The sequence below is a fragment of the Plecotus auritus genome (assembly GCF_963455305.1).
Source record: "Plecotus auritus genome assembly, chromosome: 8".
NCBI classification, from domain to species: Eukaryota; Metazoa; Chordata; class Mammalia; order Chiroptera; family Vespertilionidae; genus Plecotus; species Plecotus auritus.
Genome location: NC_137782.1, coordinates 88,335,033 through 88,351,025, shown reverse-complemented (window position 1 = coordinate 88,351,025; position 15,993 = coordinate 88,335,033). Strand labels below are relative to the sequence as shown.

Sequence of the window (15,993 nt, the reverse complement as noted above, 5' to 3'; positions counted from 1 at the left end):
ATTATTTTGTTTATAAGCCTATTTAATTCAGCCTAAATGAGTAAACTTGATGTTTACTGTATGGCAGAAATATAACTTTTTATAAATTATGCTTCTTACAATGAAGCTTTCTTATGAGCTTACTCACTTTTTCAGAACTATAGGTGTATAAATTGGGTACCTACCATGCAGGTACCTACCTTGGTACTTCATTTGGATGTCTTCAAACAACTTTGTTAGCTGTGGGTGGGCACTTAGAATGCCTGGTATTTTCCATAGAAGAAGGAGTTTTTCTTTATTCTAAGCTGTAGTTTGACTCCCCTGTATGTTTTCTATATGGACTGGTGGCTTCAGTGGTGGCAACATTTCCAAATCTTTGTGTATTTGTTTTGCTGAGATGTTGAGCTAATAATCCAGGATGCAGAGGAAACCAGTAATGGCTGCCTTGTGGGCACATCTCTGCTCTGAAGTGAAGCAAGATTAACTTCTTCCGAAAGTTCTGCTGGTTTTTGACCCACAGAGAGTTTATAAATGACTAGAGAAACAAGACATCTCTTTAGTATTTACATTTTTATAAGGTAATAGATCTGGCCTTGAATGCACATTAAATTGTATCAGAAGTGACTTTCAAGTCAGCTCTTAGCTAAATATTATACAGGTTATTGGATGGCAGAGAATACCATAGTCATTCTTTATAAGTGGTAGGAGTCCATCTTGAAGGTGAAGAGGCTGTTTTTCTCAGTGAAATACAGTTCTCTTTTGGCTCAACTTTGGTTCTTCATATAGAATACTAGAGGCCTGGTGCACAAAATTTGTGTACTTGGCGGGGGAGGGGGGGGTGTCTCTCAGCCCGGCCTGCACCCTCTCACAGTCCAAGAGCCCACAGGGGATGTCCGACTGCCAGCTTAGGTCCACTCCCCACAGGAAGCAGGCCTAAGCCAGCAGTCAGACATCCTTAGCATTACTGCAGAGGAGGGAGAGGCTCCTGTCACTGCCACTGCGCTTGCCAGCTGTGACCCCACCGATGCATGGTTGGGGCCGGGGAGGGGCTGCAGGAGGGCTCCAGGGTGTGTCTGGCCCATCTTACTCAGTCCCGATCAGCTGGACCCCATCAGCAAGCTAACCTACTGGTCGGAGCATCTGCCCCTGGTGGTCAGTGCATGTCATAGCAAGCAGTTGAGCGGCCTTAGCATATCATTAGCATATTACGCTTTGATGGGTTGAATGGCCAACTGGATGACCAGACACTTAGTATAGTAGGCTTTTATTATATAGGGTTATATAGGATATTGAGACTTCTAAGTTCTGATAATATATTCAGATTCAGAATTTTAGGAGTTACTGTTTGTTTTGGTAGGGTTCACCCTTTTTTCCATTTTTCATAGTTAATTGATTTTCGCATTAGAATAATAAATGAGGTAACATGGTATTGCATTTGGATTAGTTGACTTCATGATTGTGGTTTACAAATGGTAGTGGTATTATAGAGTAATAGCCTTTATTAATTAGAAAAGCAGGTTTGCATGTATTAAGTTTTAATTATTTGATGCTTTTGTTTTATGCCTTTGTTTTTGGTTTTTAAACAACTTTATATACTGTAAAACTGATTTAGATTATTAAGTTGATGATAAATGGTTATCATTTTTTAAAATAAACATTTATGGTCTCATTGGAAGCCATACACATTCTCATCCACCCAAGTTTTGCTAACTTTATGTTCTTAACCATTGATTTTAAGGACCTGGGGAAAGGGAATAAAAATTTTCTTCTTTGATAGGTCTTATCATTTAAATAACTTTTCGTTTCCCTCACCACACATACAGGCTTTTCATTTTTCAAGATTCCCCTAAAGTCATATAACAGTTACTGTTATTTGCTCTGATGCTGTGCCTAGCTTTCCCCATCTCAGCATTCATTCCATGACCATAAGTGAGTGCCTTTGTCTAGGAATGGCGCTGGCTGAGGGGCAAGTTACACAATCATTAGTGTCTTTTGTGGTATACAGAAACTTTTAAGAATATTTCTTTAAAAATACCGTAACAAGCCCTGGCTGGTGTTGCTCAGTTGGTTGAGCATCAACCTGTGCAGCAAAAGGTCGCTGGTTCGATTCCCAGTCAGGGCATATGCCCAGGTTGCAGACTCAATCCCTGGTCAGGACGCATGCTGGAGGCAACCAACTGATCGATGTTTCTCTCTCCCTCTCCCCCTTCTATCTCTAAAATCAATAAAAACTTTTTTTTTTTTTTAAGGAATACAAGTCATTTTTTAAAAAGAATGCCATAGCAATTAATGTTCAAGACAATTCCCAGACAGCAAAAGCTGCTTTTCCCTGGCACTCAAAATTATACGGTAATAATGCTGAAATGGTGAGCATTTTCTATTTTCAGAGGTTTGGCATCACAAGGAGAAAAGCACTCACACTTGATTTTTAAATAATCAGTATTAATTAACCTAATTCTCAACTTTAGAAGTCCATCACCAAAAGTGTAACTAGAATTGTGCCAGGTTGGACTCATAGTCAATCTATAACATAAAATGTCTTGTTAAAAATAGAAAAGATCAGAGACCACTTATTTATGCCTGCCTCTTTTAAGTATTCAGAACATAATAGAATATCTACTCATCTTATTTTGTCAGACTGGGCCAGAGTTTTTGATCCTACCATCAGTGAAATTAGTAAATATTACAAGTTGTACATGTTTTGACTTGACTTAAATTTTTTTTTCCAATAGAAACTATGTTCCAACTTCCTGTCAACAATCTTGGCAGTTTAAGAAAAGCCCGGAAAACTGTGAAAAAAATACTTAGTGACATTGGGTTGGAATACTGTAAAGAACACATAGAAGTAAGTAGCATGCCATTTTTTAATTTTAACATGACTCAGCTTCGGATCCATTACTTTGTGTCAGCGGCCAGGATGGTGAACTCTTAGGTGTGATTCTGATTTTGAACCTCACCGTTAGCTTCACCATAGCTTTCTCAATTAGCCTAACTTGTTCCCTTCTCCCTAAAATGGGCTTTTTCATCTTTGCATCCTGAAGCAAAAGCAATTACCATTGAGGACATACACATCTCAGGCAATTTTAAAATTATCTCTAAATTTCAAGTCCTTAAAACAACCTCTGGAGGGATATAGAAATTCTTATCTCCAATTTACAGAGGAAGTAACTGTAAGGAAATAGGTCCACCTCACAGCTATGCATGTGGCAGAATCTGTCTTTGGGACTCCAGAGCCTGTTCCCATTCTAATACACCTGAATGTTCTGGTTGACCTTCTGATTGTTGAGTCATGGTGGTTTGGGTGCTTTTCGTCTCTTTCATAGGATTTGAGCATTTGTTGGCCCTTTTGACCCATCACAGACCATTATCTTCCCCTTGTATAACAGTTTGGACTTTACAAACTGTTTTTCTAGCCTTTTATTCGATGAGCTTTATTTATAACAGCCCCGTGGAATAGCCAGTGTATTGGTTTCTCCTTTTCCAGATCTCATTGCTCCAGGTCTTATGTTTAGTTGGTCAACAAAGCCTCTGATTGACAATGTTTAAAGCTGTGTTTCCCACTAGTCTTTAAGTCCCACCTGGTCAGGGATCAGAACTACCTTGTCCATCTGTATATCCCAGGCACCTAGTACAGTGCTGGGCACGAAATAGGTATTCAGTAAATGTTTAGATGGAATTGAAAGTAAAAAGCAATTTCCTTTATTCAACAGGTTTTCTTTTCCTGATTCCCACTAATAATAGTCTAGGGATTGATTATGTAGACTGAAGCTTCTCTAGTTAAGTTATTCCCATCATGGATGATCTCTCCAACCCCTCAAGTTCAGGTAGATCTACCTGATGAAATATCCATTCATATCACACTCAGTGAGATAATCTTCATAGACTAAATAATGCAAATAAGGCACCCTTTCTATCCTGCATGATTTTCCCCCCCCATGATTACACCCATTACATATTCTGCAATTTACATGTATTTGGTTTTCCCACACTGAACTGTGAACCTTTTAGGAACAAGGGGAATTATACCCTAAGACTATCTTCCTAGCCTGGGAAGATGCAGGCCATTAAATTTTTATATGAGTATAAATTCAACATAATACTGTTTATTTTCTTTGGATAGCTTTCTTCCTTTTTGGGTTCTGAAATCTTCAGTTTTCTTCCCAATCTGATTCCCCCTTCCCCGCCCCTAACATATTTATTGTACAGAACCAGAATATCACATCTATAGTGCTATAAGTGAACATTACACTCCATTCTAATACTACAATTGATGAGTTTCAGAACTCTAATGAAGAGTACTTTGGCATTTAATCTGTGGCTAAATTTTTTAATTAAAACTTTCAGTGTTTTCCTTGGAAACTGACTGATCATTAGGGGAACATTTGGTTGCTGTAAAATGTTCAATGCAACTTCCATGTGCCTTTTTGTGTTTCCTAAGAGTCTTCTGGCTCCTAGTTTAGCTCTCGGTGGGGTTGATTTTTCCGGTACATCACTCCAACCCTATTTAAGAGAAAGGATATATAAGTAAGGTTGGGCTAGAGTTGATACAACTATGTTTTTGTAAACTTCTTTCACTGTTTTCTAGGATTTTAAACAGTTTGAACCTAATGACTTTTATTTGAAAAACACTACATGGGAGGATGTAGGACTTTGGGACCCTTCACTCACAAAAAACCAGGTAAGTCGGACAGGTATACTCCCTTTTCAGCCCTAGGCCTTTCATAGTGGGGAATGTCAAAATTGATTACAGTCATGTGCCATGTAATAATGTTTTTGTCAATAATGGACTGAATATACAACAGTGGTCCCATAAGATTATAATAGAGCTGAAAAATCCTATCGTCTAGTGTTGAAGCTGTTGAAAGATAGTAATGTAATGCATTACTCAATGTGTTATTGGTGATGCTGGTGTAAACAAACCACTGCTAATCATAAAAGTATAGCATAGCCCTGATTGAGTGGCTCGGTGGGACCATCATTCCATACACCAAAAGGTTGCAGATTTGATTCCTGGTTAGGGCACATAACTATGTTGCGGGTTCAAGCCCTGGTCAGCGTGCATGTAGGAGACAGCCAATCAATGTTTCGTGCTCTTTTTTTTTTCTCTCTCTCTCTCTCCCCGCCCACGCGCCCCTCCCCCCCGCGCTCCCCCCTCAAAATCAATAAAAACATATCCTTGGGCGAGGATTTTAAAAACTGTACGTACAAAATATTTAATAATGATAAACTATGTTATTGGTTTATATATTTACAGTGTTACACATTTTATTGTTGAGAGAATATTCTTTCTACTCACAAAACAAGAGTTTGCTATAAAACAGTATGCTGTGTATGCTACACCAGAAACAGATTCATACATCTGTTTACCACAGCTCTTGATTGCATCATTTCTCTTGTGCTTGATTTAATCTTGTTTGTTTTATTCATCATGACCCCTAAACATACAAAATCTATTGCTGATGTTGACAGTGAGAGGCCATATCGAGTGATTAACCTGGAAATGAAATTAAGAGTGATTAAGGACTATGAAGGTGGAAAACCGGTGATGGTTATTGCTGGGCAGTCAGGCATGTCCCATTCCACCATAGCTACAATCTTGAAGAATAAGAACAAAGTGACAGAAGCTGTTATAGGATCTGCTTCATTGAAGGCAACGAGATAACAAAAATTCAAGAAGGGCTTATATCAGATATGGAGAAACTTCTAATGACCTGGATTGAAGACCAGACACAGAAGCTTATAGTTCTCAGCATCATGACAATCATGGCCAAAGCAAAATGTTTGTGACGTTGAGTATACTGCTAGCTCTGAGTGGTTTAAAGGATTCAAGAATGAATCATCATTCATTACATAATGTGAAAGAGTGGTGAGTCTGCTATTGCTGATGTGAAGGCAGCAGAAGAACTTTTGGAAACTATATAAACTGATTGTAGAGGAAAATTACTTGCCAGAGTAAATAATTCTATATGGATGAAATCTCCCTACTCTGAAAACAGATGTCTGAGAGGTCTTCAGTCCATAAGGAGGCCAAGTCAATGCCAAGTTTCAAGGCTTTAAGGACAGGAAAGCAGTAATCTTGCTTGGGGGCAATGTTGCAGACTACAAATTGGAACCCTCTGTGATCTGACACACAGAACCTCAGGGTCAACCATACACTGATAGTATAACACAGGAGCAATAGGATGTCATGGATGACCAGCTTCTCTTCCAAGATGCCCTCCTGAGTTGCAATAGCAGCAAAATGGAGAAATACTATTTGAAGAATAACATACCTTTCAAGGAACTTCGTTTACTGTTGATTATGCTGCCGGACATCTTCCTTTTATTGGTGATCTTCACCCCAACATTAAAGTGTTTCTCCCTCTAAACAACACCTCTTTGATTCAACCAGTGGATCAAGGAGTTATAGCAGCTTTTAAAGCCAGGACCACTGGCCCAGGCTATTGCTGCAACAGAAAAACACTGAGAGTATACTGATGAAATTCTAGAATTATTACAATATCTATGACTGCATAAGAACCCTGCTTAGGGTGATGTCACCTAGGAATATCTGAAAGGCATCTGGAAGAAGACACGCAAGAAGTCCATCCATGACTTCAAAGGATTTGTCAAGGATGGGGATATTGCAGAAATCAGTCAGGCTATGGCTGACCAGTGGCAAACCACTTTAACCTGTGTATGGATAAGGATGAGGTTGAGTAGCTCCTAGAGGTGATTCCTGAGGAATTGACTAATGAGGACTCGTTAGGAGTGGAACAGGAACAAATAGCTGAAGAAAAGGCAAGAGAAAAGGAAACTGCAGGAAAAGAAAAAGAATCTCCAAGAAACTTCACAGTGAAGGCTTTGGCAGAAGTTTTTGCTGACTTCATTCAACAAGCTCCTTAAAAAGTTTGAAAAATGGACCCAAACACTGAAAGGTTCTCATTAGAGAGGTGCATTATTTGCTTACAAGCAAATCTATAATGAAAAAAGAAACCAAACAAACCACCATGGATATACAGTCAAATCTCAGTTCTCAAACATCTCCCATCTTGAACAGTTGGATTCTCAGCCAGGTTATTCACAGTAAAAAAATGTCTCAGTTGTCGACCAAAACTTCAGTTTTTGATGTGACCCTTTCATGCTGATACCTCAGCAAGATAAAACGAAGCGAAGGAGAGAATGCTTTTGTTGCTAGAGAAATCGAGGATTAGCACAATTTAGGAATATTGAGAGTGCTAATATTCCTAAGGGTGTGAAAGTGCTCACCAAACAACAATCACAGGCAATTAAATATGTAGAAAAACGGTTGTTGATTGTATAAAGGAAAAGCAGTTAGCTGGTGATAGCATTTCCAAGGCAGTGGTATATAAAAAATTTGTTTAACGCTAGTAGGGAGTGGCTCAATTATTTTAAGAAAAAGAGTATTTATAAATGTACCAGTACATTAGACATGTACTGTCTATAAGAAAGGTTAAAACGGAATCATTTAGGGGTTTGGAACATATTAATTCAATTTACATTATTTCTAATGGGAAAAAAGATTCAGTTTTCAAGCAGCCTTCTGGAACAAATTAAGTTCGAGAAACGAGGTTCCACTGTATTTCTGAAAAGAGTGAAGTCACTTCAAAAAGAGCCCCAGGCAGGTCCTTCAGGAGGTGTTCCAGAAGAGAGCAATGTTATCCTCAGAGATGGCGTGTTACTGCCCCTGAAGACCTTCCAATGGGATGAGATGTGGAGGTGGAAGACAATGATATAGATGACATTGGATAGGGCGAGACTAATGTGTTTGTGTGTTTAACAAAGTTTATAAAGTATTTTTAAGAATTAAATAGAAAAAAACAACAGAATAAGGATATAAAGAAAAAATAATTTTTATACAGCTATACAGTGTGTTTATACTTTGAGCTGTTATAAAATAAAAAAGTTAAAATTTAAGTTTATAAAGTAAAAAAGTTACAGTAAACTAAGGTTAATTTATTGAAAGACATTTTTTAATGAATTTAGTGTAATCTTCATGTGCAGTGTTTATAAAGTCTATAGTCATGTACAGTAATGTCCTAGGCCTTCATGTTCACTCACTCACTGACTCACCCAGAGCACCTTCAGTCTTGCAGGCTCCATTCTTGGTAAGTGCTCTGTCTTTACAGGTTTACCATTTTTTAATCTTTTATGCTGTATTTTTATTGTACCTATTCCATGTTTAGATACATAATGTTTAACCACTGTGTTACAATTGCCTGTAGTATTCACTATAGTAACATGTTATACAGATTTGTAGCCTAGGAGTAACTGGCTGTACATCATATAGCCCAGGTATATAGTAGGCTATACCATCTAGATATACAGCGACTAAGTCTTCTAATGATATATTTCTCAGAACATATATCTGTTGGTAATGCGATGCATGACTGTATTTCATATTTTCTTTAGTAGGGAAAACTAGAAAAAACATTGTGTCTTTTTTGTCATTGGACTAAAACTTCAAGTGTGAAATTTAGAAGTTTTGTTTCTTAAAGTTCTGAAGCCCATTATATACCAGCATTTTCCCCTCCAACATTCTGTTCATCTCCGTTATCCATCATTTTCTTTTCTTTTTTTTTTTTTTTAAATATATTTTATTGGCTTTTTTACAGAGAGGAAGGGAGAGGGATAGAGAGTTAGAAACATCGATGAGAGAGAAACATCTATCAGCTGCCTCCTGCACACCTCCTACTGGGGATGTGCCCGCAACCAAGGTACATGCCCTTGACCGGAATCAAACCTGGAACCTTTCAGTCCACAAGCCGATGATGCTCTATCCACTGAGCCAAACCGGTTAGGGCCGTTATCCATCATTTTCTGTCGCAATTCTTGTTTTTTCTAGAGAGGAGAAGATCATACTTTTTCTTCCTTTTAAGTTTTCTTACTCCTTTTTGTTGATCTCACCCCACCTCAAGGGGGTGGCCTAAGCCAGCACATGGGGGAGGGTTTGGTGGTTCTGTAAGATAGCAGTGACAGAGGTGTAACGTAAGTTTTTACAAATAGGAGTTAAAAACAATATTACACCTAGTGTGAGGCAACAGCGATACTAACAAGTATCACTAGGTGAAAATATGACAGAGAGAGTGAGTTAGTAGATAGTATTTCCTTTCCACAGAGAGAATCGATTGTCCGTTGTAACTTTACAGTTACCTGACTTAGGAATTCCTATAATCAGTAGGAATTATAATTCTGGATTATTGATCTGTTCATGTATTGGAACATACTTGGCAAGGAATTAGTACTTTTAAACTCTTCCTCAGAAATTTGATATAGTTATCTGGTTTTTTTCTTGCTATTAATTCCCCAGGAAAAGGTATTAACCAACAGTCTTAGAATACAAAAGCTTCCAAGTGGGACATATTATTCAGTTTTATGAATCCCAAAGCCTCATATTCCAACACTAAAGAAGGGTTGAGACTTAAGGGAAAGTGGAGTATTTTATTTTGATTCAAACCAGTATCTTAAAGTAGGCTTCTAACCAACCTTGTGTTTCACCTGTCCTCATCAAAGGACCAAATTACTACACAAGTGTCAATGAGCATAATTCTGGAAGTTGCTCTTTGATACCAGTGCTTCTGGCTTTTTGTAACATCATTGGCTCCCCAGTTTGTAGGACATTTTTTATTTTACTTCTTAATTTGAATCAAAGAAGCTGTCAATTCATTACTTTTTTTGAGGCTGCTCTTAAGAAGGGAGAGCGTGGCTTGTAGAAGAAAGCCTACTTTCGGATCAGTATTTTGATCAGCAGTGAAATCTGAATACTATACTGGACTTCAATCAGAGGAAAAAATGTTTGAGATTTTTGAAGATGTGCCTTTTTTTAATGAAAATTTTTTCCATGAATGGAAGGGTAAAAGGTGTGCCTTTATATGTTATTGCTTAATTGTACTACAACACTCTGGGCTTTGAATTTTATTATATAGTAAATCTGAAGCCTTACTAATTCACAGAGTGAAAGTAATTACAGTTTATTCTTGTCATTTCTAACTATAGACCATTTATCTTCAAGCCATTCAATCAGCAAATGTGACTCTGGTCTTACCCAAGCATTGAGGAAGAACTTAAAATTGAGGCTTTTTTGTTTTTTAATTTACACTGTGAAACTCAAAAGTATTTAGTTTAGAACAGCTTTCTCATTTGACTTTGTTTCATAAATTTATTTTGCAAAAGAAAAAAAATCAATACTTTACCAGGTGTACCGGTTAATAATGCGGATTTTTTCAATAGATGGAGTTACAACATATGTTGATATATATGCGATTTGATATGTAGGCTATTTTGTTGTATTGACAACAAGCTTCAAACTTCATATGTCAAATTTTCTGAAGGTGTTAACATCATAGATAATTTTATACTTAAAAATGTCGAATTTTGTGCCAAAGAGCATTTGTGGGAAGTTTTAATTAATTACTTTATTTTGAAGAAAAGTGCTGCTGAAAGTTATCGTATACTTCGGGAAGCTTATGGTGAACATGCTCCATCTCAAGATACTAGTGAACGCTGGTTTAAACGCTTTAAAAGTGATGATTTCGATGTGAAAGACAAAGAACGTCCAGGTCAACTGAAAAAGTTTGAAGATCAACAATTACAAGCATTATTGGACGAAGATGCGTGTCAAACTCAAAAACAACTTGCAGAAAGATTAAATGTTGCTCAGCAAACAATTTCTGATCGTTTACAAGCAATGGGAAAGATATTAAAGGAGGGAAAATGGGTGCCACATCAACTGAATGAAAGACAAATGGAAAACCGAAAAGTCATCAGTAAAATGTTGCTTCAACGGCACGAAAGAAAGTCTTTTTTGCATCGAATTGTGACTGGTTATGAAAAGTGGATTTATTTTGAGAATCCCAAACGCATAAAATCATGGGTTGATCCAGGTCAACCATCAACATCTACTGCAAGGCCAAATCGCTTTGGAAAGAAGACAATGCTCTGCATTTGGTGGGATCAGAAAGGTGTGGTGTATTATGAGCTTCTAAAACCAGGTGAAACCGTTAATACTGATCGTTACCGACAACAAATAATCAATTTGAACCACGCTTTGATCGTAAAACGACCAGAATGGGCCAGAAGATACGGCAAAGTAATTTTGCTTCATGATGATGCACCCTTACACACTTCAAAACCAGTTAAAGACATGTTAAAAGATCTTGCCTGGGAAGTATTAACACACCCACCGTATTCACCAGACCTTGCTCCTTCAGATTACCACTTGTTCCAATCGATGGCACATGCACTTTCTGAGCAGCACTTCAAAACGTACAAAGAAGTGGAAAATTGGGTCTCTGAATGGTTTGCCTCAAAACAAGAAAAGTTCTATAGGGACGGTATCCACAAATTACCTGAAAGATGGGGGAAATGTGTAGCTAGTGATGGACATTACTTTGAATAAAGCACTTTTGTTATTTCTCTTGAAATTATTGTGTTTTCTTTGATTATAAAATCCGCATTATTAACTGGTACACCTGGTAGAGTTTCAGCTTTAAAAATAATGTCTTTTAAGAACAAGAACCTAGAACCTGTTATTGCCTATCTGAAGTGGCATTCTGATTCCAGTCTTGTCTTTTCTTTAGGACTATCGGACAAAACCTTTTTGCTGCAGCGCTTGTCCATTTTCTTCAAAATTCTTCTCTGCCTACAAAAGTCATTTTCGGAATGTCCATAGTGAAGACTTTGAAAATAGGATTCTCCTTAATTGCCCCTACTGTACCTTCAATGCAGACAAAAAGACTTTGGAAACACACATTAAAATATTTCATGCTCCAAACGCCAGCACACCAAGTAGCAGCCTCAGCACTTTCAAAGATAAAAGCAAAAATGATGGCCTTAAACCTAAGCAGGCTGACAGTGTGGAGCAAGCTGTTTATTACTGTAAGAAGTGCACTTACCGTGATCCTCTTTATGAAGTAGTTAGGAAGCACATTTACAGGGAACATTTTCAGCATGTGGCAGCACCTTACATAGCAAAGTCAGGCGAAAAATCACTCAACGGTGCTGTCCCCTTAAGCCCAAATGCCTGGGAAGAGGGTAGTATTCACTGCAAGCGATGCCTTTTCATACCAAAGTCCTATGAAGCTTTGGTACAACATGTCATCGAAGACCACGAACGCATAGGCTATCAGGTCACTGCCATGATTGGGCACACAAATGTGGTAGTTCCCCGATCCAAGCCTCTGATGCTAATTGCTCCCAAACCTCAAGAGAAGAAGGGCATGGGACTCCAATCAAGAATTGGTTCCCTTGCTTCTGGAAACGTCCGGTCTTTGCCTTCACAGCAGATGGTGAATCGACTCTCAATACCAAAGCCTAACTTAAATTCTACAGGAGTCAACATGATGTCCAATGTCCACCTACAGCAGAACAATTATGGAGTCAAATCTGTAGGCCAGGGCTATGGCGTTGGTCAGTCAATGAGACTGGGTCTAGGTGGCAACGCACCAGTTTCCATCCCTCAGCAGTCTCAGTCTGTGAAGCAGTTACTTCCAAGTGGAAATGGAAGATCTTTCGGGCTTGGGGCAGAGCAAAGGTCCCAGGCACCTGCACGATACTCCCTGCAATCTGCTAATGCCTCTTCTGTCTCATCAGGCCAGTTAAAGTCTCCTTCCCTCTCCCAGTCCCAGGCATCCAGAGTATTAGGTCAGTCCAGTTCCAAACCTACTGCAGCTGCCACAGGCCCACCCCTGGCCAACACTTCCTCAACCCAGAAGTGGAAAATATGTACAATCTGTAATGAGCTTTTTCCTGAAAATGTCTATAGTGTGCACTTCGAAAAAGAACATAAGGCTGAGAAAGTCCCAGCGGTAGCCAACTACATTATGAAAATACACAATTTTACTAGCAAATGCCTCTACTGTAATCGCTATTTGCCCACAGATACCCTGCTCAACCATATGTTAATTCATGGTCTGTCTTGTCCATTCTGCCGTTCAACTTTCAATGATGTGGAAAAGATGGCAGCACACATGAGGATGGTTCACATTGATGAAGAGTTGGGACCTAAAACAGATTCTACCTTGAGTTTTGATTTGACATTGCAGCAGGGTAGTCACACTAACATTCATCTCCTTGTAACCACATACAACCTGAGGGATGCCCCAGCTGAATCTGTTGCTTATCATGCCCAAAGTAACCCTCCAATCCCTCCAAAGCCACAGCCAAAAGTTCCGGAGAAGGCAGATACTCCTGTTAGAAGTTCACCTCAAGCTGCAGTACCCTATAAAAAAGATATTGGGAAAACCCTTTGCCCTCTTTGCTTTTCAATCCTAAAAGGACCCATATCTGATGCACTTGCACATCACTTACGAGAGAGGCACCAAGTTATTCAGACGGTTCATCCAGTGGAGAAAAAGCTTACCTACAAATGTATCCATTGCCTTGGTGTGTATACCAGCAACATGACTGCCTCAACTATCACTCTGCATCTAGTTCACTGCAGGGGTGTTGGGAAGACCCAGAATGGCCAGGATAAGACAAATGCACCCTCTCGGCTTAATCAGTCACCAGGACTGGCACCTGTGAAGCGCACTTACGAGCAAATAGAATTTCCCTTGACGAAAAAGCGAAAGTTAGATGATGATAGTGATTCACCCAGCTTCTTTGAGGAGAAGCCTGAGGAACCTGTTGTTTTAGCTTTAGACCCCAAGGGTCATGAAGATGATTCCTATGAAGACAGGAAAAGCTTCCTCACAAAGTATTTCAACAAACAGCCCTATCCCACCAGGAGAGAAATTGAGAAGCTGGCAGCCAGTTTATGGTTGTGGAAGAGTGACATTGCTTCCCACTTTAGTAACAAGAGGAAGAAGTGTGTCCGAGACTGTGAGAAGTACAAGCCTGGTGTGCTGCTGGGCTTCAACATGAAAGAATTAAACAAAGTTAAGCATGAGATGGATTTTGATGCTGAGTGGTTATTTGAAAATCATGATGAGAAAGATTCTAGAGTTAATGCTAGTAAAACTGCTGACAAAAAGCTCCACCTTGGGAAAGAAGATGACAATTCCTCAGACAGTTTTGAAAATTTGGAAGAAGAATCCAATGGAAGTGGTAGCCCTTTTGACCCTGTTTTTGAAGTTGAGCCTAAAATCCCTAATGATAATCCAGAGGAGCATATACAGAAGGTAATTTCTGAGGATGCTTTAGAATCTGAGGAAAAGCTAGACCAAAAAGGTGTGGATGGTTCAAAATATGAAACTATTCATTTGACTGAGGAACCAACCAAACTAATGCATGATGCTTCTGATAGTGAGGTTGACCAAGATGATGTTGTAGAGTGGAAAGGTGGCGCTTCTCCATCTGAGAGTGGCCCTGGTTCCCAGCACGTGTCAGACTTTGAGGACAACACTTGTGAAATGAAACCAGGAACCTGGTCCGATGAGTCTTCCCAGAGTGAGGATGCAAGGAGCAGTAAGCCAGCTGCCAAAAAAAAGGCTACCATGCAAGGTGACAGAGAGCAGTTGAAATGGAAGAATAGTTCCTATGGAAAAGTTGAAGGGTTTTGGTCCAAGGACCAGTCACAGTGGAAGAATGCATCTGAAAATGATGAGCGCTTGTCGGGTCCACAGATTGAGTGGCAGAATAGCACAATTGACAGTGAGGATGGGGAGCAGTTTGAGAACATGACTGATGGAGTAGCTGAGCCAATGCATGGCAGCTTAACTGGAGTTAAACTGAGCAGCCAACAGGCATAAGTGACAGTTTCTCGGACATCAGGGCCAGGTTCTCTGGCATCAGTGACATGCTGCAGCCTGGAACTCTGTTCTTTGAGTATGACTGCAAAACTATATTCTAACTGGTACTGCCTTCTGAGTTGCTGGGTCATCAGGCTGTAAGGACGTGTGGCCACTGCATTCCCGGTGGTTATTTCTATGATACATGACTGGCTGATTTGCTTTAGAACTTGCTGTGACAGACACAGTAACTAAATGTGAAAAACCAATAAGCTGGTGGCTCACGAATGCACACAAGGAAAAGCAGAGGTTTATTTTATCTGCCTTCTCAACATTTCTTTCCCTCTGTAAAATGTTTGGTTGAATGTTCTTAAGAAGTGTTACCCTGATTCACATGGTAGCATAGGGCCAACATACAAGCTACCAATCTGATGTGTATAGTAGACTGGGGAAAATTGATTTTTTTTCATGTATTCATTCTGAATAGTTAAAATGTATATTTGTACAGTCTTTTAGACCTATTCAGGTAATGCTTATGATATTGTTATTGTGTACCCATCATAGATGTTTCTTTTTTAGTGTTGCCCTTGCTGTGTAACAAACGCTGTATCTAGTTTACCTAGCAAAAGCTTGAAACTACGCTAGTATAAACTTTTGAACAGACTTAGTTTTTGCACATAACCTTGTACAATCTTGCAACAGAGGCCAGCCACGTAAGATATATATCTGGACTCTCTTGTATTATAGAATTTTTCTTGTTCTGAATATCCTTGACATTACAGCTGACAGACAAAAACTGGTATTTCAGATCTGTTTTCTGAAATCTTTTAAGCTAAAACCACACGCAAGAATTGACTTTGCAGCTACTAATTTTGACACCTTTTAAGATCTGTATGAAAGTGTGTTGTGTTGAAGCAGCAAACCAATGAGTGCTGCATTTTGGATATTTAGTTTTATCTTTAGTTAAACACCACCTGGTGTATTCATTTATACCATTTAATATATGACACACTGTTGTAGTATGTATAATTTTGTGATCTTTATTTCCCTTTGTATTCATTTTAAGCATCTAAATAAATTGCTGTATTGTGCTTAATGTAAATATTTGCTTTATTACACATTACAGTCCTGTGTGTCCATTATGTCTGTACCAGTTGATGCCCTGGCTCTCTCTCATCCGAGATGGAGCCAAGGCCACTGAGGAGACTGGTGGAAGACCAAGATCTGCCACTGGCATGAAGAAGGCTTTCAAGGCACCTGTTAAATTCTTTTTTTTTTTTTTTCTCCTTTCTAACTGCTAAAATAAACATTCTCTCTTTTTTTTTTTTTTTTTTTCAGTTTCCCT

At 38.9% G+C, this 15,993-nt stretch overlaps 1 protein-coding gene across 2 annotated transcripts in view; it reads left to right on the top strand.

Moving 5' to 3' along the window:
* Window positions 1-15,739, top strand: part of ADNP (activity dependent neuroprotector homeobox) — a 39,823-nt gene extending 24,084 nt beyond the window's left edge. For both annotated transcript variants that reach the window (XM_080685113.1, XM_080685112.1), the window contains exons 2-4: window positions 2,712-2,824; window positions 4,565-4,657; window positions 11,559-15,739. In XM_080685113.1, the coding sequence (XP_080541239.1) occupies window positions 2,717-2,824; window positions 4,565-4,657; window positions 11,559-14,669 (3,312 nt within the window). In that variant the 5' untranslated portion in view covers window positions 2,712-2,716 and the 3' untranslated portion in view covers window positions 14,670-15,739. The remainder of the gene's footprint in view (window positions 1-2,711; window positions 2,825-4,564; window positions 4,658-11,558) is intronic.
* Window positions 15,740-15,993: the final 254 nt, after the last annotated feature.